The sequence below is a fragment of the Sciurus vulgaris genome (assembly GCF_902686455.1).
Source record: "Sciurus vulgaris genome assembly, chromosome: 3".
NCBI classification, from domain to species: Eukaryota; Metazoa; Chordata; class Mammalia; order Rodentia; family Sciuridae; genus Sciurus; species Sciurus vulgaris.
The window spans coordinates 132,368,423-132,389,202 of NC_136463.1; the positions used below are offsets into that span (position 1 = coordinate 132,368,423).

At 35.5% G+C, this 20,780-nt stretch overlaps 1 protein-coding gene across 8 annotated transcripts in view; it reads right to left on the bottom strand.

The window, feature by feature from the left end:
* The window catches only part of CCDC141 (coiled-coil domain containing 141), a 202,330-nt gene that overhangs the window by 114,322 nt on the left and 67,228 nt on the right, over positions 1–20,780 (bottom strand). For all 8 annotated transcript variants that reach the window (XM_079134532.1, XM_079134531.1, XM_079134534.1 and 5 more), the window contains exons 3-5: positions 14,444–14,635; positions 12,053–12,161; positions 7,045–7,298 (exon numbers count right to left, since the gene is read on the bottom strand). In XM_079134532.1, coding sequence (XP_078990658.1) covers positions 7,045–7,298; positions 12,053–12,161; positions 14,444–14,635 — 555 coding nt within the window. The remainder of the gene's footprint in view (positions 1–7,044; positions 7,299–12,052; positions 12,162–14,443; positions 14,636–20,780) is intronic.

The following is a 20,780-nucleotide window of genomic DNA, read 5'->3' on the forward strand; positions in this document are numbered from 1 at the left end:
CTCTATGTCTAAATTCTCCTAGATGTCCTTGATACTGTCTAATACAAACAGGCCATGAATAACTTAGTTTTAATATATTTGTTTGGCTCACTTATGCCTGATTGGAGCAATTGAGAAAAATTACATTCATAAATCTTCTTGCCAAGATAATTAATTATGCACAAAATACTCCAAGCTGCTTCTGATTTTCATTAATGAAGCAGATTATCTGAAAAATAAGATGCTGCTAGAACTGAAAAGAAAGGGCAGCTGCTCATCTTTCAATGTAAAATAAGTGCACATTTTTACATCTGAAACACAATGATAAAGAAAGAACATGCTATGATTATGTTTACTAGGCTATCACATCCCAATTAAGATAGAAAAATCTTTTGTTTTCATTTACATTTTTTTTCTGCAATTGATGTAAATCTTAAGTTGCTATCATGCTGGTCACTTAATTTCTTTTCCAAAGGTGAATTGGCTGACTTTCTCAAAAGCATTAGGCCATAAGCACTTAGAGAGAAAGAAGCACTAAATGCATCCTTCGAATGGCCCTTTAGGAGAAGAGATGCATCAGACACTCAGGCATCCACATTATTATTCATCAGTCATCTTTGTTCTAATTCTTCACTTAATTTCCCCTTAAGTGGTTAAAATGATTGACAAAACTGATATTTTATTCATGTAAAGTCTGACAGCTCCCACGGTCCTTTAAAATAGGTACAGAATTGGCAAAATAAACTTGGCACTCCTGAGAGGTGCGGTTCCACAATGTTCTAGAATTATCAGGAAAATCATCCAGGAACATGATAATTATAGAACCTAAATTACTAACAGACCTAGTGCTCATCTGTACCACTGCATCATCAACAAAACTATAAAACAGAAAAACTTTAAAATTCAGGTAAAAGAATCATGCTAATATCTACCTAGATATTTTAATATTTCCTTGTTCACATAATTATCAGCATGGTCAGCATTGACAATTGTTTATAACACTGAAAAACTGAAGCATTTACTTACTTATCAGTATGTTTAAATTGTGGTACATTCAAGTAGTAAAATACAATGTATCTGTTAAAATTACTTATTTTACTTTTTAAATAAGAATATGTCTATGACTCGTTCAATTTAATAAAAATCAGATTACCATAGAGTAGATACAGGCAAATTTTGTTAATCTTTGTATATTTGTTTGTTCCTTTAATAAATGTGTGAGTACTTGTGTGTTTAGGCCCCTACTAGGATAAAAGACTAAAAGGTGGCAATAAATCAAAATCCTAATAAAGCATTTACATGGTTAGTGAGTTTTTCACATTTCCAACAAAAGACTGTTATTAAGTGACAAGCAGGAAAAAAATTACCTTTTTTGTTTTCAACAATTCATTGAGAGTCCATTAAACAAATATGGCTGCTAAGATTATAAAAGTGACTTTTATTTGATCATACCTTATGTACTCAAAATAAACAATGAAATATACCTTCAACCCAAGCAGGCAGGAGAAGGAGAGCAATAACCTGTTGGGCCTTCACTATCCTTTTCAGAAATGATGATAAAAATTGCTAATACTTGGCACCAAAACTGACATGTAGACTAATGATACAGAATAGAAGACACAAAGACAAACCCACATAAATATGTTTATCCTACACTAGACAAAGGTGCCAATAATATGCAATGGAGAAAAGATAGCCTCTTCAACAAATGGTGCTGGGAAAACTCAAAATCCATATGTAGTAAAGTGAAATTAAACCCCTATCTCTCTCCCTGTACAAAAATCAACTCAAAGTATATCAAAGACTTAGGTACTAGAACAGAGACCCTGTGCTTAATAGAAGAAAAAATATGCCCAAATCTCCATCATGTCAGCTTAGGAACTGACTTCCTTAACAAGATCCCTAAAGCACAAGTAGTAAAATCAAGAATCAATAAATGGGATGGATTCAAACTAAAAAGCGTCTTCTCAGTAAAGGAAACAATCAATAACATGAAGAGAGAGCCTAGACAAAAATCTTTACCACATGCACTTCAGATAGAGCATTAATCTCCAGGATATATAAAGAGCTCAAAAAGCTTAACACCAAAAAACAAATAACCACCAAAAAAACAAATGGGCTAAGGAACTGAAGAAGAAATACAATCCATCAACAAATATACGAAAAAATGTTCAACATCTCTAGCAATTAGAGAAATGCAAATCAAAACTATACTAAGATTTCATCTCCAGTCAGAATGGCAATTATCAAGAATACAAGCAACAGTAAATGTTGGCAAGGACGTGGGGGAAAAGGTTCAGTCATACATTGCTGGTGGGACTGCAAATTGGTGCAACCACCCTGGAAAGCAGTATGGAGATTCCTCAGAAAACTTGGAATAAAATCACCATTTGACCCAGCTATCCCACTCCTCGGCCTATACCCCAAGGACTTAAAATCAGCATACTACAGTGACGCAGACACATCAATGTTTATAGCAGCTCAATTCACAATAGCTAAACTATGGAACCAACCTAGATGCCCTTCAACAGATGAATGGATAAAGAAAATGTATAATATTCAGCCTTAAAGAAGAATGAAATTATGGCATTTGCCAATAAATGAATGGAGCTGGAGAATATCATGATAAGCAAAATAAGCCAATCCTAAAGAACCCAAGGCAGAATGTTTTCTATGATATGCAGATACCAACTCACAATAGTTGGGGGACTAGGGAAGAATAGAGTTACTTTAGATTACATGGGAGTAAAGAGAGAGGAGGGAGTATGAGGGTAGGAAGGATAGTAGAATAAATCAGACCCTATGTGCATATATGATTACACGACTGGTGTAATTCTACATCGTATACAACCAGAAGAATGAGAAGTTATAATCTATTTATGTATGATGTGTCAAAATGCATTCTACTGTCATGTATAATTAATTAGAACAATAAAAAATTGCTAATACTAATTCAGCAGTTACTATGTGCCAGGTCCTGTCCTAAGAACTTGCCATATAATAACTCTTTGGTCATCTTAATAACCCTTGGAGGTAGGTATTATTATTATTCACATTTTTAGAGAAAATTGAGTCTCAGGCAATTTAAATAGCTGTTCAGTTACTCACTTGGTAAGTAGTGGAGCCATGATTTAAACCCACCCAACAGTCTGGCCCCAGTATTGTTGATGTTAACTAGCACAAAGAGACAACAGTTGTTACTAATTACTCCAGTTTCTGTCATTGCTGTTAGTGAGAGAATATATTAATAGGGAGCATTTTAAGATTAAGAGCCTAAATTTTATATTTAAGGAAGTGGCTATCATATTTATTGGTGGGTCATATTAAGCATGGTATTTATTATTACTATAATTAAATTAGTTGTAGTTCAAGGACTACTAAGAATGGAGTCTAAAACAAGAAAACCTCATTCTTGCTGGGCACAGTGGCTCACACCTATAATCTGAGTTACTTGGGAGCTGAAGCAAGAGGATCAAGGCAAGTCTAACAACTTAGTGAGACCTTGTCTCGAAACTTTAAAAGGATGGGGGATATAGCTCAGTGGCAGAATGCTTGCTTAAAATGAGCAAGTCCCTGGATTCAATCCCCAGTACCACAAAAATAACAACAGCAAAAAGACAGAGAAAGAAAAAAGAAAGGAAGATAGGTAGGTTGGTAGATAGGTCAGTCTCATTCTCATACAAATGTTCATACTTAAGCCCTTTCTATATCCATAAAAGCCTCCAACAATTAATGGCATTAAGAAACCTCAACATGTATACCATCATCAGTGCCAAACCCAGGGGAAAGAACCTGGGCTAGATGAGGGAGAATCTGTTAGTTGTAAGGTTTAACCAAGGAAAGTGAAGGCAAAGAAATTGGTATTTCTTAAGTTTCTCTTAAAATGGTAGGCAATATGTTTTACACATGTTGTTTCATTTAATCCTTGGAACATCCTTGTGAGTGGAGTATTATTTCCAATTTTAAAATGATTTCGATGGAAAACTATTACAAAATAATACTGTACACCTTTAGAATAGCCAAAATCTATTCTAAATCAGGTGATAACGTCAAATCTTGGTAAAAATGTGGAGCAACAGGAAATCTCATTCATTGCTGGTGAGAAAGCAGACAGTCTAGCTATTTTGAAAGACAGTTAAAACACAATCTTAGCATACTATGCATCAGTACCACTCCTTGGTATTGGCTCAAATTAATGGAAAACTTATATTCAAAACCTGCACAGATGCTTATAGCAGCTTTATTCATACTGGCCAAAACTTGGATACAATCCCAGTAAGTGAAGGGATAAATAAACTGCAATATATCCACACAATGGAATATTACTCAACCCTATACAGATGTGAGCTGTCACTCCAAGAGAAGACAGAGAAAACTTAATTGCATTTTACTTAGTACAAAAGTCAATTTAAAGAAGCTACATACTATATGATTCCAACTGTATGACATTAGGCAAATTATTGTGGTATTACAAAGATCAGTAGTTGCCAGCAATTGTGGGGGAGGGAAGGATAAACAGGCAGTGCACAGAGGATTTTTTAGGACAATGAAGTGATTCTGCATGACACTGTAAAAGTGGATCCATGTCACCATGCATTTGTCCAGACTCACAGATGTACACTACCAAGAGTGACCCTAATGTCAACAATGGAGTCTGGGGAATAAAGATGTGTTAATGGAAGTATATGAATTGTAGCAAATGTGTCCCTCTGGTGGGAGATGCCGATAATGTGGGAGGCGGTGGGAAGAGGGGTACATGGGAAATCTCTACCTTCTGCTCAGTTTTGCTGTGAAATAAAATCTATTTTAATAGATCCTCTATAAAACACCTCCCTCTTTAAATTAAAAAAATATATATATGAAAAGGAAACTGAGGACTTATAAATTAGAGAACTCACCAAATCAGAAAGCTTCTATGATACCTCACTTCAGTTAAAATGAAACATCTTTAAGTTTTCCAAGGCTGGCAGATATCCAGATTTCCCTTTAACATGTCACTGGGTTAGAATGTTCATTTTGAATTTTCTGAATTTTCATGTGATTTCTTTGCTTTTCTTTCTTTTTTTAACTGCAGAGGATCCAAGTGGATGATTATTGCCAAGTCATGAAGCAGAAAGACAAAATCGCTATCTTATGAATAAATAAAACTTACTGTAGACAGTTTCTGCATTGAGAAGTCTTTTGGGTGAGACTTTCCTTTGGAGACAGAAGGTCTCTCTGTTAATTTGAATCAGTGAGGTTGAGGATTAAAAGTGATAAACTCTTCTGTCTAATAAAGCAAGAGGAATTTTTAGTCTGTCTTTGGAGGCACTAAAGGCAGAGACTTGGGCTTGTGAACTCAAGAACGTAAACAGGTAAGGAGGTTTCTTCAGGGGGACAGAAGCTCTGGGAACATGATGGTGGGTGGAGATTAGGAGAGATTAAAAGAAAGCCCACTTGAGATAGGGAGGACAAGGAACTCTGGAAACAGTTGTCTGACAATTTTACATTGATTCTTGTCCCAAGTCTTGGATTTCTTTGTTATGCCACAATCTTCGATAAAAGACTATAGCAGTTGTTGACAGTACTCAGAATAATGAGCAGGTGAAAGTGAAAGGACCAAATTGGGGGTAGGTGGGGTGGGCAGGTAATGCACAGCAAAAGCAGGTCAGGAGCTGGTTGGCCAAGGCAGAAGTAGCTTAGAAAGAAAATGCAAAGCGGCAAACAGAGTCTACGACTGGAGGGTGGACAGTTGCCTCTGCTCTATTTCACCTCCTGGGAGAGGTTTATCTAATAACAGAACAATGTACGTCCAAATGCATTGTCCTATTTGGTTTTTTAAAAGCCCTTTTCACTTCACTTGTATATTTTATGATTTTCTTATTGCATTTGAACAATAGTTCTTAACTGAGGGTAATTTTGTCCCCTAGGGGACATCTGGCAATGTGGAGACATTTGTGGTTGCTGCAACTGAGGGATGTTTCACAAGCAGCTAGTTGACAGAGGTCAGGGTCAATATCCTAGAGTGCACAGGATAGCCCCCCATAACAAGGAATTACCTGGTACCAAATGTCAATAGTGCTAAGGTTGAAGAGCACTTTAGAAGGAAAATTCATAGAGGAAAATGACTTTGCCTTTTGTCTAGTGTATCTCTAGCATTTATAATAGGTCCTGGCATATAGTAGGCACTCAATAATTATTAGCTGAAATGTTAGTCATCATTTAAAATCTCACTTTTCCAGCTTCAAAGAAGAACCAGTATTTGCTTCCAGTTATAGGTCTGTCTTTCCAATTTGTACCAAAGAGAAACAAAACATGTGAAAAAATCCTTTCCTGTACATCCAGACCAGGAGATCTCCTTCCACATCCTTTCTCTTAATTCCTTCCCCTTAATATTCACAGACTTGAGCTCAGGATTGAGGCAATTGGAAGTGTTGTAATAAATATACCATCTACATGAGTTGGGGGTTTTCAAAGAGAATTCTGTCCACACTTAACCTTAAATGACTGGAATGAAAGGAATACCTTGCAAACATTTCAACAACTGATAAGAGTTGTGCCGCAGCCTGGGTAGTGAGTTCTAAAGAGCCTTCTAAGCTCTCTAACCACTGAGCATTCAGCCATTGGTCAAGGTCAGATTTTCTCACTGACATCAGACCACTCTTCTATTTTGAGGTTACAAACTTTTTAAAACAATAATCACAGCAATCTAGCACAATTCAGCACCCTCATTTCTCTCCAACTTTCCAGAAAACTATTATTAGCATTTCAGAATTGCACAGAATTGTGCCTGCCAGTAGTGACCTGGAAGGAAGTAAGAAAGAGAACCCAACAATAGAACACAGTCATTTTCAAAACTGCCCATAAGTGTTTTCCCATTCACAAAAATCATTATAGAGTAAATAAAAATTGTTTCTTTTGTATTTGTACTTACTTAGGAAAACAACATGGTAGTTTGAAAGAAAGCCTTTTGAACTAAATAAAAGGATTTGACTATGACAACAGAGATACTGTCCCAGGGTGTGACTCATCCACATATGACCAATTAGCTGAGGCAGGACATCAGCCAATGCCCATTTGGTTTACCTGGTTTTCTCGTTGGTCCCACAGACATATCTGTAAAACCTGACCCAACTCTTGTCGCTGCTGCTGCAGGTACTTGTCTAGCTGCCTTCTCCTGTCTTGCAGAAGTTCAAGAAGGCTGTCAATCTTCAGACAACTGCTCTGAGCTCCCTGAATCAACTCGGAACTCACATTCGGTCCATCGCACTTGAATGTCTCTATGAAGTCAGTGAGTTGTTGGCTTTTGTTTAAAAGGGCTAGAGATCGTTCTAAGAGTTCTAGAAGAAAATTAAAAAGAAAAAGGGATGATATAAGCAAGCTTTTAGGTAGTAATATTTGGATTCTTTACATAATTTTAAATTATATAACTTTAATATTAATAACATCACACTGCAAGGAATCTAAATGTGTAAACATAAACTACTTACAAACTTTAAAAAGCAACTGCTCAAAAACCCTGTCCTAACTATCACTACAGCCCCAACTACCAAATGTTAGATGCTAAAGTTTAGCAATAGCATGATTCAGTATAGGGCATAGAAAGACGGTGGAATTTTGGTATGGTTCACTGTTTTTAGAGGTGTGATGCTGGTTATGGTGCCAACTCTCCCTGGAGTATTCTGTATTCTGATGTTGTTGAACTAAATATGAAGTTTAAGGGCAATACCTGTCATGGTCAACACTCAGTGAATGCTATGACCAAGTGCTTCAATGCCAGGGACTATGGCAAGGCAGAAAAGCTCATTCAGTCTAATGGGGTTAGTTTTCACTCAGTTCCAACCAACTTTTCACATGAGAGAATATGGTTCCAGTGCTGATAGGGCTTCCAATTTTCTAAAGAGTTATAACTACAGATTTGTATGTAAAAGCTTCTGTGTTAAATGTTTTACACTTTGTATATTTTTAATTAAAACTCCCCACAAGATAAAGCATATTTATCTGTCAAATGGGTCACAAGTTTGTGATCTTTGGAGTAAATTGCATTAAAAGTTTAAGGAACATCTATCTATTAAAATATTAGATAATAGTACTGGAGCATACTAACATAAGATAATAGTATCTCTGAGCAAGAAGAGTATGATAACATGCCCCAGGGTAATTTGGGAGTCATCAATGCAAAGAAACAAATGAAACAACCTAAGGATTTGAACCAGAACAGAAGAGTAGGAGAATTTAAATAGGATAAGAAAAGGGGAGAACATTAAAATTAGAGTAATTTTCTTGAACAAAGAAATGGAATCTGCTATGGTTTAAATTTGAAATGTTCTCTGAAAAGTTTATGCTTTAAAAGCATGGTTCCCAGTGCAGCAAGGTACAGAAATAAGGCGATTAGGCAATTTTTAGATGGTGGGGAGTGTATCTTGTCAGTGGATTAATCTATTTGATGGATTAAGCGTTTGAATGACCCACTGGGTGGTAATTATACATAGGTGCGCATGGCTAGAGAAAGTAGGTCACTGGGCTGGGTGAATGCCCTTGGGGACTATATCTTGTCCCTGGCTCTCCTTTCCCCACCTCCTCCTTCCTGGCTGCCATGTGCTAAGCAGCTTTCCTCTTCCAAACTTCTTCCTCCAAGATGTTCTACCTCATCTCAGGCCCAGAGCAACGAGTCAGCCCACCATGAAATGAGACCTCCGAAACTGTGAACCCAAATTAAGTTTTCCTCTTCTAAGTTGTTCTTTTCAGGTATTTTGGTCACAATGATGAAAAGATAACACAGAAGAAAACGTAACTAAGATAGTGGTAGGGGACGGGGTGGTGGAGAAAAAAGACCTATTGTCTAAAACAAGTTGTTATGGGAGTGTAAAAAACGACTGGAGAAACAAGGTGAAACAGGTTATAGAGGGTTGTGCCTATAAACTGATGAGTTAAATTTATATAGCCATAATGTAATCATCAGTGGAGTAATCAGATGAGTGAGTTTCCTTTTGTATATGGGGAGAGAAAGATTTCTTTCCTTTGCATTGAAGAGCTTGTTATGACATTATGAACAACTATACAACGCGTGCACGGCTCAGGCTCACACACACAAAGGGGAAGTCTGAGTGGGCAGCAAAGTATCCACATCTCTTCCTTCCCATAATTAGCTCTTACACATTAGACTTTTCAAATGAGGGAGGGAAGCTCAACTTTAGGGATTCAGGGTACTACAGACTGACGGTAGATCCGACCATACTACTCTGGCCTTTTATAATACATGTAATTAACCAAAATTTCAATTTACATTCTTCTTTTGGTTTTACATCTGGGTTTCTGTCGAAATGGCATAATCGTTGCCACACTGCTCCAGCATGCAACCTCCAGAGCCAAAGTTAATTTGAGGCTGCAGCAGCATGTTACCTGCTACCCTGCTGGTCACGTAAATGGACAAATTCCTTACTTTTTCGTCAATCTGCCATGTCTTCCATTGGAATTGAATACAAGAAATATTCAATGAGAAATACTCTTTGGCTATCCTAAGTTCAGGAGATACAGAGATGCCCTAATCCCTCTCACCCAGGGTCTCCCAATCTGGTGATGAAGATAAGTGAGGAAGTAAGTTATTATTGCACAGTGAGCAGGGTGGTGTATGAGAGATACCCTCAGGAAGCACAGGAGGGTCTGGCAAGCAGGCATCTGCCCTGCTGAACCGTTGGCTTCCTGAAGCCAAAGGCTGTGCGTTCCCCAGACACATGGCTCTGGGTTTCTCACCAGCGTCAGGTTTGGAAAACACTATTTAAGTGTGTGTGGTTGAATTGAGAATGACCAGGTTGGTAGCAATGTTTACCATGTTTGCTGGAAAAGACTAACTAACTAGGCTTGTTTAGCCCAAAGGAGAGAAGACAAGAGAAGATACGTTAATTTTCACCTATTTTAAGGATAGTCTTGTGGAGGAACAGACTTATTCTGTAACATTCCAGAGGGCAGAAACTTCAACCTGTTTGTTGTTCTGACCTCTGCAATATTACAGAATAAACTTCTCACATGCAGTGCAGCCTGAGCATTGCTCACTCAGGAAAAGGCACAGGAGAAGCTAATTGTCACGAAGGGACTTCCAGGGGTAAGTTGGATTATGGTTTCCAGCTACAGTATTAGCTTTTGTCATTCCAACACTCTCTTTTTGTACTACTCAATAGATCAAGACATCAGAAATGGATTAGACTGCCAACTGTACTTATCCTTCATTTCCTTAAACTTAAAGATAACAGATCTGAAGCCCTTAACTACATATGGGAATTTCATCCATTAATATGCACTTCAAATCAGTTCATCTTAATCATATCCCACTGAATCAGTTGATGATTATATTTAATCAACTCCCATTTTATGAAAACAAAGCCCTTGAACCGCCATGAGGCATATGAATTAGGACCGGATATCTTGACCAATCCTTGTGCAATCTTTGAGCTTACAGTATCACAAAAGGGAACACAAAAGGGTTCTGATAAGCATCACATCAGGGTGGGAGAATATTGTGTCATCACAAAAATAAAGTATGCTTCCTGTCTTCAGATAGCATTTTCATCCTTCCTTTCAGACTAAGAGGAGGCCAGGTGGACCCTGGAACACAATGCCTCTGAAAAGCAAGGCAAGGGTTCTACCCTGAGCCTATGGCCTCCAACCACGCAGCGCACACCCATAAGCTGGTTTGCAGTGCTGCATACCTGCCAACCTTGTAGGAGCCAACCAGAGCAAGAAGACAATGTGAGACTACTTCATCTCTTCCAGCTCCATCTCCAAATGTTTGTGGAAATTTTTCTACTTCTATAACCCACAATCCCTCTGGAAATTTTCATTTTATTGCTTCAGTAAGAATCTCTCAACAAAAGTATCAGTCACTCACAGGTTTCCAAGGGTAAAACTGCCGTGTGATGATCATGCTGGTTGGATCAAGACTGAATGGAGACCACAGAACCCATCTCAGTTACCTGGACTCAATTTACTTTCCAGGCTCCTGGAGGGCATGTCATGTGGTTCTGCTTTTTCCCTTTGGACCCAGCTATATTGCAGCTGCCATGTAAAAATGAGTAGATGCTGATTTAGTGTTGAATCTTTTGATGTTTATGATTCTTGTTAGTGATAGCTTCTACAGAATAATCAGTTAAAATTGCATGTATGTATTTCATAGGTTCTCATAAAAAATTTACACAGGAAATATTGAATTCTTTAATCTCTGGGTTTGGGAAAAGTTGTGGTAAGTAATTAATCATGATGATCTATGGTCCTGTGGAGAGTGATATAAGCACAATACATGTTTCTGGCTTTGAAAATGTTCTTTATTCTTTAGTATGATTAAGTTTGTGGAGATAAAAGTCAAGTGAGAACTGTGACAAATTCAGGACGTCATTTCATTCATACCTAGTTCTAATTAGAAGACACATTAGGAAGGAAAGAAGTGACTTTTCCTATGTATTTATCTATTTGTCTACAAAGATGATGGCAAATAACGACTCTTCTGCAAATACTTTCCTTATTCTAGTCCTGGCCATTCCCAAATTCTGGAGGAAAAGGCCTGGCATAGAAATTGTTGTTTAACAATTAGACTGTCTTCAGAGTTGTTCAGAAGAAATTGGAAACCTTTTTGTATAATGTTTTATTAGACTTTTATCTCAAAGAAGTTCACTACTTTTTTTCCTCAATGGTGAAAGAGAGGAATTTTTGTTGTTCAAAATGGATAAAGTCTGGCCTTCATTTATTAGCGCTTAAAAGGAATATTCACTGAATTTAACCAACAAGTATTTAGGACCCACCATTCATCTTGCTAGATGCAGAGGATAAAACACTGAACAAGGTGAAAATAGCCTCGGTCCTCAAAAATTAAAACCTCACAGACCAGGTACAGAATCTTCCAGAGGTTCTATCTCTTAGAACAATTTACAATTAGTGCTTTCTTTCAGGTGACCAAAAATAAAGCTTTACCTATCCTCTCTGGGAACAAGTGGGGGTCTACACAAAAATATGACTTAAAATATGCTGTTGTACATTAGTATCCTCATATTAACATCTTTTGAAATCTTTAAAAGTTTATGTGAAGAATAAACATGTCTCTTGCCTTTGGTGTGATGTTCATGAAGCTGAAGGAGTGATCTTAAGGACTCAGCACTTTCAAATTCATGAGGATTCTGGAGGAAATCTTCAGTTTGGTCTATCTTAATAGCAAACTACAACACAAACGTAGGGAGAAAACATAAGAAATCAATAAAAATCAAAATCCTACTTACAGTTATTTGTGGATGATTTGATAAATTAATGGCCTAGCTGGCCATGTATGTTTCTATAATGATCTATGTGAGTGTATGCTGGTTTGGGGTGTTTTTGTGAGTAGGTGTTTGCATGTGGTCAATTTACAAAGTGTCACAGACCCTCTCTTTCCTTTGGGTTTCTTTTATACCAAGAAATATGTCCTGTGTGTTGAAATAGACCAACTTATTTACTGTTCAAAAGTCTATTCAATTTTTCAACTAAAATTATTGTAACCTATGTAATACATTCAGTCACTTTCAACATTCTAAGGCAGTGTCTGAAGGAATAAGCAGAAAGTTTGCAAATGGAAACCAGCAAAAGGTTGGCTAGCCAGTACTTATGAAGTTATGAGCAAATTTAACTTAAAAACCCAGAGAAGGTATAAATATGGTTATTTTTTTCCTCCTTTATGATTAAACTTAGAAGTGAAAAATGCAAGTTTCAGTCTAATTCCATTGTTAGTACAAAGCAAAATATATATGTGTTTATACAGAAAGTAGCCTGAACAGAGATACACACCAAATGGTTACCTTCATGAGAAAGAATGAAGAGAATATTCAAAGAGGAAAAAATGAATGACCATTGGTGATGATTTGTTTTTTCCTTGTAGAACATGATGAAAAGTTTTAAGGTCGCTGTATAACTTATATATATACTTTAAATTCTTATTCAAAATTAAAAATAGTAAACCAATAAGCAAACAATACTTGAAAAAGTTTCCTTGATGTTCTATTAACTTATGGATATTTTCTCTTCTCCCCCAAAAAGTTGTACTTTTCCTCTTTCCACAGTTTGTACAGGGCAGAGTTTGATATTAATTTCATCCTCTTCTTTTTTATTACTGATAAATTTGCTTGGTAAACAAAAGGAGCCTGAAGAGTATGCAGGAATTGGTTCAAAAATTGGAAGTAGGATAATACAGAAACATTTAGTCATTTCACTAGATCCAATAAAGGCTCACTCAAGTAAAAGAAGAATGCTGGGTCAAAATGGTTAGACTTAATATTTCCTTTGACTTCATGCAGTATGTGGAAGTAATTTCCACATCATGGAGAAAATTAGCTGGCATTAACACTAAAACAGTGAGAAGCAAATATTGAGCCTAATGTTAGAGAAATAATTTCCTGTGCTCAGAAGAGCTGAGTTTGGAGGCAATTGACACCTGTACCCCACTTACTAGAATAGAATGAATCAGCTACATCTATAATTTGGCTTCTGTAGGTGTATTTCAGCTACTTTATTTTTTTTCAAGAAAGATGATTGTGTGGAACTTTTCCCCAAGATGGTCTGTAAAATAACTTTGAGTGAGACATCAGTGTTCAAATTGTGGAGAGCAAAATTTGGAAGTGACAATAAGGTTTTCGCTCCTCCTTTTTCCTTTTAAACGAGTTCATGATGCATGAGATTGTCTACCTCAATTTTTATGTTCTATTACTAATCTTCTTTGCTTCATTATTTTGGATTTAAGTTCAGAATTTTCCGTTTAAAAATGTCATATTTTTCAAAGCTAGTGCTTTATCATAATGAAGCAGTGCTTCCCATCAGAACGAATGTGCTGCCACTTGACAGAGAAGTTAAAAGTGAAATTTCCAATAACTGGCTTAAACCAAATACAACACTTCTTTTGATAATGTTCTTTGAGGCTCACATTTTGAAATCTGGAGCCTCAAAAAAAATTACAGAATTCAAGAAAAATTATAGGGGAAATGACCTTCTTAGATTTAGTATTTTTTTCCTTCCCCTCTATTTCAATGAACTCAAACTACAGAAAATCAACTATATATGCTTTAGAAAAGTACTTGATAAAATGCTAACTTTATAAGCTAAGTGTTCTATGGAACATTCTGTGATTGCTTTTTGTTTTTAATCAGCAGAATTTTATTCTCCAACTTTTAGTAAACAAGAATGCTCTGAACTAGCATTTCCTAATGACCCAATCATCAGGGTAATTGTTTGATTTGGTAACTGCATTACCATCTTCTAAAGAGGAAAGAAAATCAAAATAACTTGAAGACTAAGAGTGCCCACATTTACTATATTTTTAATTTAAAAAATTAAATGTATTATCTTAAATGTATATATCTTTGCTATTCTGCCATTTTTCAAAATTCAATTGTCTATTTGTGGAAATAAAACATTTTCAGTAGTGCAGTTTATTGACTTTGGTGTAGAAAAGGGAGAATTATTTTCAAATACAAACCTCCAAGGCATTTTCAAAAAATTCACAAGTCAACCTAAGGAGTTCCCTTCTTCTTTCAAGCATGGAGACCAGGGCTGTCCATGCTTCACCCAGGGTCTGGGCCATGGCATCATAGACCTGACTCTGATCCTTGTTCTCTTCAGCTGTCTTGTCCGCTTCCTGCAAGAGTTCCCACACCCGATCTTCCAAAGCCTAAGTCCGGGAGAAAAATAAGGCATAGACAGAGCGTCACTCAATGGGAGAACACAGAAGCATGGCTTACACACTTGGATAGTTGAAACTGTATGTGATTTAGGAAGGTTGAGGAAATAATTTGTACACACAATCTCTTGGGCCAGCAGAAGAGAGCAGTGGAGATTGTTGACAGCCAGAGAGCACAGCCACGCTAAATACTATAGAGGTGGACCAAAGATGCGTGCCTACATTCCTGGGTTTATAGAATATGGGACTGCTCTCACATTTAAAAAAAATAAAAAATAAAAATAAGAAAACTAATTGAAACACATCCAGAAGAGCGATCCAGAAAAAAGTGAGAAATAAGCCCAGCAAAATTTAATGTTTATCCTAAATTATTGTCAATTATTTGTTAATATGTTTATAAAACTTAATGTAAAAATTAAGAATAAATTTCTTAAAGACTTTATTCATATTGTGAAAATTAGAGAATTCGTAACCAACATTATGTTGAACAAACTATTGGAAGAGGACAGGAACATGTGCTTACATAAGTGTCTCACTGAGAGATAGAAGGAGCATTCCATAGATTGTTTCACTCTTGAAGTTGGCAACAAAGTAAAGACTAAAATTAGTAGGAATAAATTCTAAAAGGTATTACAAATATGATCAGGCAAAATATAACAAAGAAAACAAAAGGAGTAAGAGCACATTTATCAGAACACATAAAACCAAATGCAGCGATGGGAGTATATTAAATATTAGGAAAAAATGAATTTTTCAACTAAAAAGCAAACATTATTAAAGTGAGCAAAAGAAAAAACAAAGCAACAAAATTCAACTAATTTATATTTTTGCTTGAGTTATCCTTAAACTAAAAAGAAATAACATTTGAAAACAAAGATGAGATAGAACAGGCAGAAACAAGCCAAAGAATAAAAAAGCAGGACTAGCAACATTAATATCAGATAAATAGTATGATCCACAATACAGAAGGGAGATGGCAAAGGGAAGCTCACACGGTTTGGAAAGGACTGTATAAGATGCACACCATGTGTGGCTGCCCTGGCTCTAATGCTCTCCACCTTCAGGAGATGCCCTGTGGTAATTGTGGCTGCCCTGTAAGCTCAAGAGCAAGTTTAGCAGGAGTGCCAAGGTTAAAAGAGGAAATACCACCAGGATTGCTCTGATGAGGCACCTAAAAATTGTGTATTGCAGATTCCAATGTGGATTCCATGAAGGAACAAACCTAAACTCAAGAGGGCAGCTGTTGCAGCATCTGTTCATCTTGAGAGGTCCAACAGTTAGCCATACAGTTAATGTTCTGATTTTTAAAAATATGAAGGAAAAAAGATAAGGCACTCATGAATTTCTAGTCACAGTACTGAAGTATTTCAAATAGGTACAGTCAAACCACAATGTAATAAAAGTAGATATAAATGATATAAAGTCTGAATAATAAAACAAATAATTTAGGAAATTTTTTAAAACTTTAAAGAATTATTCTTAAATTGAATACAGAATAATCATTATAAAGTTTAGAAAGAATAATAATGAAGGTACTACATTTAAAGTCCTAAGGTATACAGCTAAATTTATGCTTAGATAAAATATAGTATTAGACGAACTTGCTTTTAAAGGAAAAAATAAAGTAATTAAATATTCAAGTCTAAATTATCAAAATATAATACAAAATAAAACAAAAATTAAGGAGGAAAGACAAACAAAAACAAATTCAGACTAAGAAGAATAGAATACTAATCTTTCAATGCCCAGTTGATGTCATACACCAAGTATGAAAAGCTTCAAGAAACCATGACCTCACCTAATTCATGCCATAAACTGACCAGATGGTAACTAATATGGGCAAACTCAGATGAAGAAATTAAAACAGTTATTTAAATAAACTCAAAAAGTTTCAAGTAAGCACAGAGAAATGATTCAATACTTTAACAGAGAAACTTAACAGAGAGATGGAAGCAATTTGTAAAAGTTAAACAGAAATCCTTGAGCTGAAAATTATACTAAATGGAATTTAAAAAATGGTAGAAGGCATTTATCCAATAGTAGGATAAATCAAACACAAAAGAGAATTAGTGAGTTTGAAAAGCCTACTTCAAACTACACAGATGAAGGAGGAAAAAAGAAACAAGAGGAATGAAGAAAGTCTGTGATAACTTTGGGACAGAATTAAAAGAGCATTAGTCAAATTATTGAGTTCCAAAGGAGGCTAGAGAATGTGAAGGGGTAGAAAGCTTATTCAAAGAGATAACTACCCAATCTTAGAGAAGGATACAAAATTAGGTACAGGAAGGACAAAGGTCACCTATCAGGTTTAACTCAACCAATTCTACCTCCACACATATTATAATCAAGACTTCAAAGCAGAAGACAAGGAGGAGATTCTCAAAGCACTAAGAGAAAAAAAACAACAAAAATAACCCATAAGGTATTGCAGCAGACATCTCATCAGAAACTTAACCAGTCAGGAGAGAGTGACAAGAGATTTTCACAGAACTGAAGGGAAAACACTGCCCACTGAAAATATTGTACCCAGCAAAGCTACAGACATTCACAAACAAGAACTGAGAGAATATATCTCTATCCTACAAGAAATGCTAAAGGAAGATCTTCAAAGTGAAAGAAAAAGACATTATGAGGAAGAAGAAAACAAGGGAAAGCACAAAAATTACTGGCAATACTAAATATACAGATAAATTCATAATGCTCTCTAATCTATATCTTTAGCATAAAGACTAAAAACAAAACAATTAAAATAATAATAACTACATTCATGTGTTAAGAGAAAAATAGTAAATAGAAAAAGGTAAAATGGGACTTCAAAAATTCAAAATGAGGGTTAGGTGTGTAGCTGAATCGTAGAGTATTCATTCATTCAGCATGTACATGATGCTGGGTTGTTGATGCACTGAAGGAAAAAAAATCAGAATGTAGGGAGGAATGGAGTATAAGCACATTTTTTTTTTACTAATATATTTTCTCTGATTTTTGGTTTATGATCATATTAAGTTACTGTCATTTCAAAATAGATTGTTATAATCAAAAGATGTTTTCTGTAACCTTCATGGTTACCACAAAGCAAAAATTTAGAACAAACAAAAAAAAATAAAGAAATTAAAACACAGTACTAGAGTAAATCACAAAGCAAGACTGTAAGCGAGTGATAAAAATGAAAGTAATTACAATAAAATAAAGAAATGAGTTACAAAAGGCTATATAGTAAGATCTGATCTGCTTATAGTTACTTTAAATGTAAATGGATTAAATTCTCCAATTGAAAGACCCAATGGGGTTTTTAAAAGAAAGACTCAACCATATGTTTCTTATAAGAAATCTACTTCACCTCTAGGAATACAAATAGACTTAAAGTGAAGGAAGGGAATAAAATATTGCATACAAATGGAATCCAAAGAAAACAGAAGTAGTCATATTTTAGTCAACATTTTTGCTACTGTTATCAAAGAGTCTGACAAGAATAATTAGAGAAAGAAAAGTTTATTTTCAGAAGTATCAGTCCATAGATGGCTTTTCTCCATTGCTCTGGCCCAACATAAGGCAGAACATCATGGCATAAGATGTTCAAAGCAGCTCAGGATATGGCACCAGGAAGCAGAGAGAGCTCTTCTCACCAAAACCAAAATATACATCCCAAAGACACATCACCAGAAACCCACCTCCTCTGATCACACTCTATCTGCTTACAGTTACCACTCAGTTAATCCCTATTAGGGAATTAATGCACTGATTAGGTTAAGACTCTCAAAAACCAATCATTTCACCTCTAAACTTTCTTGTATTTTCTCACATATGAACTATTGGGCGTCACCTCATATCTAAGCCATATACCATGCTTAAGTCAGACAAAACAGACCTTAAATCAAAGGCAGTAAAAAGAGACAAGATATCATTACATAATGATAAACAGTTCAGCAAGAGGGAATGAGTTCTAAATATGACAAAAAATTTGGTAACTTAGAAAAATGGGCAGATTCCTTGACACATGTGCCTAACTAAGATTGAATCATGAAGAAAGAACACCTAAATAGAGTTCAATGTAGGGGGTGATATTTATTAATATCAATCATTCAATAAAATACCTAGAAATAAATTTAACCAAAGAGGTAAAAGATCTCAACAATGGAAATTGTAAAGCATTAATGAAATGAATTGGAAAAGTCATTTTAAAAATGGAAAGGCATTTGTGTTCATGAATCAGAAGAATCAGTAAAGTTAAAATGTACATATTACCCAAATTGATCTATAGATTCAATGCAATACTTATCAAACTTCCAATAGCATTCTTCACAGAATTAGGGGGAAAGAATCCTAAAGGGAATTTTAAAAAAATACCAAAAAGTCAAAATAATCTTGAGCGAAAAGAACAAAGTAAGAGAGATTACACTACTTGACTTCAAAGTACGCTGCAAAATTGTCAAATCAAAACAGAATGGTATCAGCATAAAAACTCATAGTGGTTTTGCTAAATCATTGTAGTACTTTTTTAAAAATTTTTATTTGTCATTTTTGGTTATTCGTGTCAATAGAATGTATTTTGACATATTATAAATACAACTGACGTTACACAGGTAGTATATTCATATATGAACATAGGAAAGTTATGTCCAAATAATTGTACTGTCTTTCCTAGTCCCATCCTCCTCCCTTGCCTTCATTTATCTTTGTCTAATCCAAAAGACTTCTCTTCCCACTCCCCATTGTGTGTTAGCATCCCCATATCAGAAAGAATCGTCGACCTCTGGTTTTTTGGGATTGGCTTATTTCACTTAGCATGATAGTCTCCAGTTTCATCTGTTTACTGAAAAATTCCATAATTTTCTTCTTTATTCCTGAGTAATATTTTATTGTGTAAATATACCACATTTTCTATATCCATTCATCTGTTGAAGGGCATCTAGGTTGGTTCCATATTTACTATTGTGAATTAAGCTGCTATAAATATTGATGTGGCTGCATCACTGTAGTATGCTGATTTTAAGTCCTTTGGGTATAAATCTAGGAGTGGGATAGCTGGGTTAATTGGTGGTTCCTTTCCAAGTAATGAGGAATCTTCATATGCTTTCCAGAGTGGTTGCACCAATTTGCAGTAACACCAGCAATGTATGAGTGAACCTTTCCCCTTATATGCTTGCCAACATTTATTGTTACTTATATTCTTCATAATTGTCATTCTGACTGGAGTGAGATGAAATCTCAGTGTAGTTTTAATTTGTACTTCTCTAATTGCTAGAGATGTTGAACACTTTTTTATATATTTGCTGACCAATAATATCATCCATAAACCAATTGCATTCCTATATGTCAATGATGAATCAACTGAAAAAGAAATTAGGAAAACTATCCCATTCACAATAGCCTCAAAAAAAATATTTGGGAATCAATCTAACAAAAGTGAAAGACTTCTACAATAAAAACTTCAGAATTCTAAAGAAAGAAATTGAAGACCTTAGAAGATGGAAAGATCTCCCATGTTCTTGGATAGTCAGGATTAATATTGTCAAAATGGCCATACTACCAAAAGCACTATGTAAACTTAGTGCAATTCCTGCTAAAATTCCAATGACATTCTTCATAGAAATAGAAAAGGCAATCATGAAATTCATTTGGAAAAATAAGAGACCCAGAATAGACAAAGCAATCCTTTGTGAGAAATGTGAAGCTGAAGGTATCACAATACAGGCATCAAATTATACTACAGAGCTATAATAACAAAAACAACATGGTATTGGCACCAAAACAGGCATGAAGATCAATGGTACAGAATAGAAGACACGGAGACAAACCCACATAAATACAGTTATCTCATACTAGACAAAGGCACCAAAAACATACATTGGAGAAAAGATAGCCTGCTCAACAAATGGTGTTGGGAAAACTGGAAATCCATATGTAGTAAAAAGAAATTAAACCTCTATCTCTCACCCTGAAAAGAACTCAACTCAAAGTGGATCAAGGACCAAGATATTAGACCAGAGACCCTGTGCCTAATAGAAGAAAAAGTAGGCCCAAATCTACATCATGTCAGGTTAGGAACTGACTTCCTTAACAAGACTCCTAAAGTGCAAGAAGTAAAATCAAGTTCAACAAATGGGATGGAAAGAAACTAAAATGCTTCTTCTCAGCA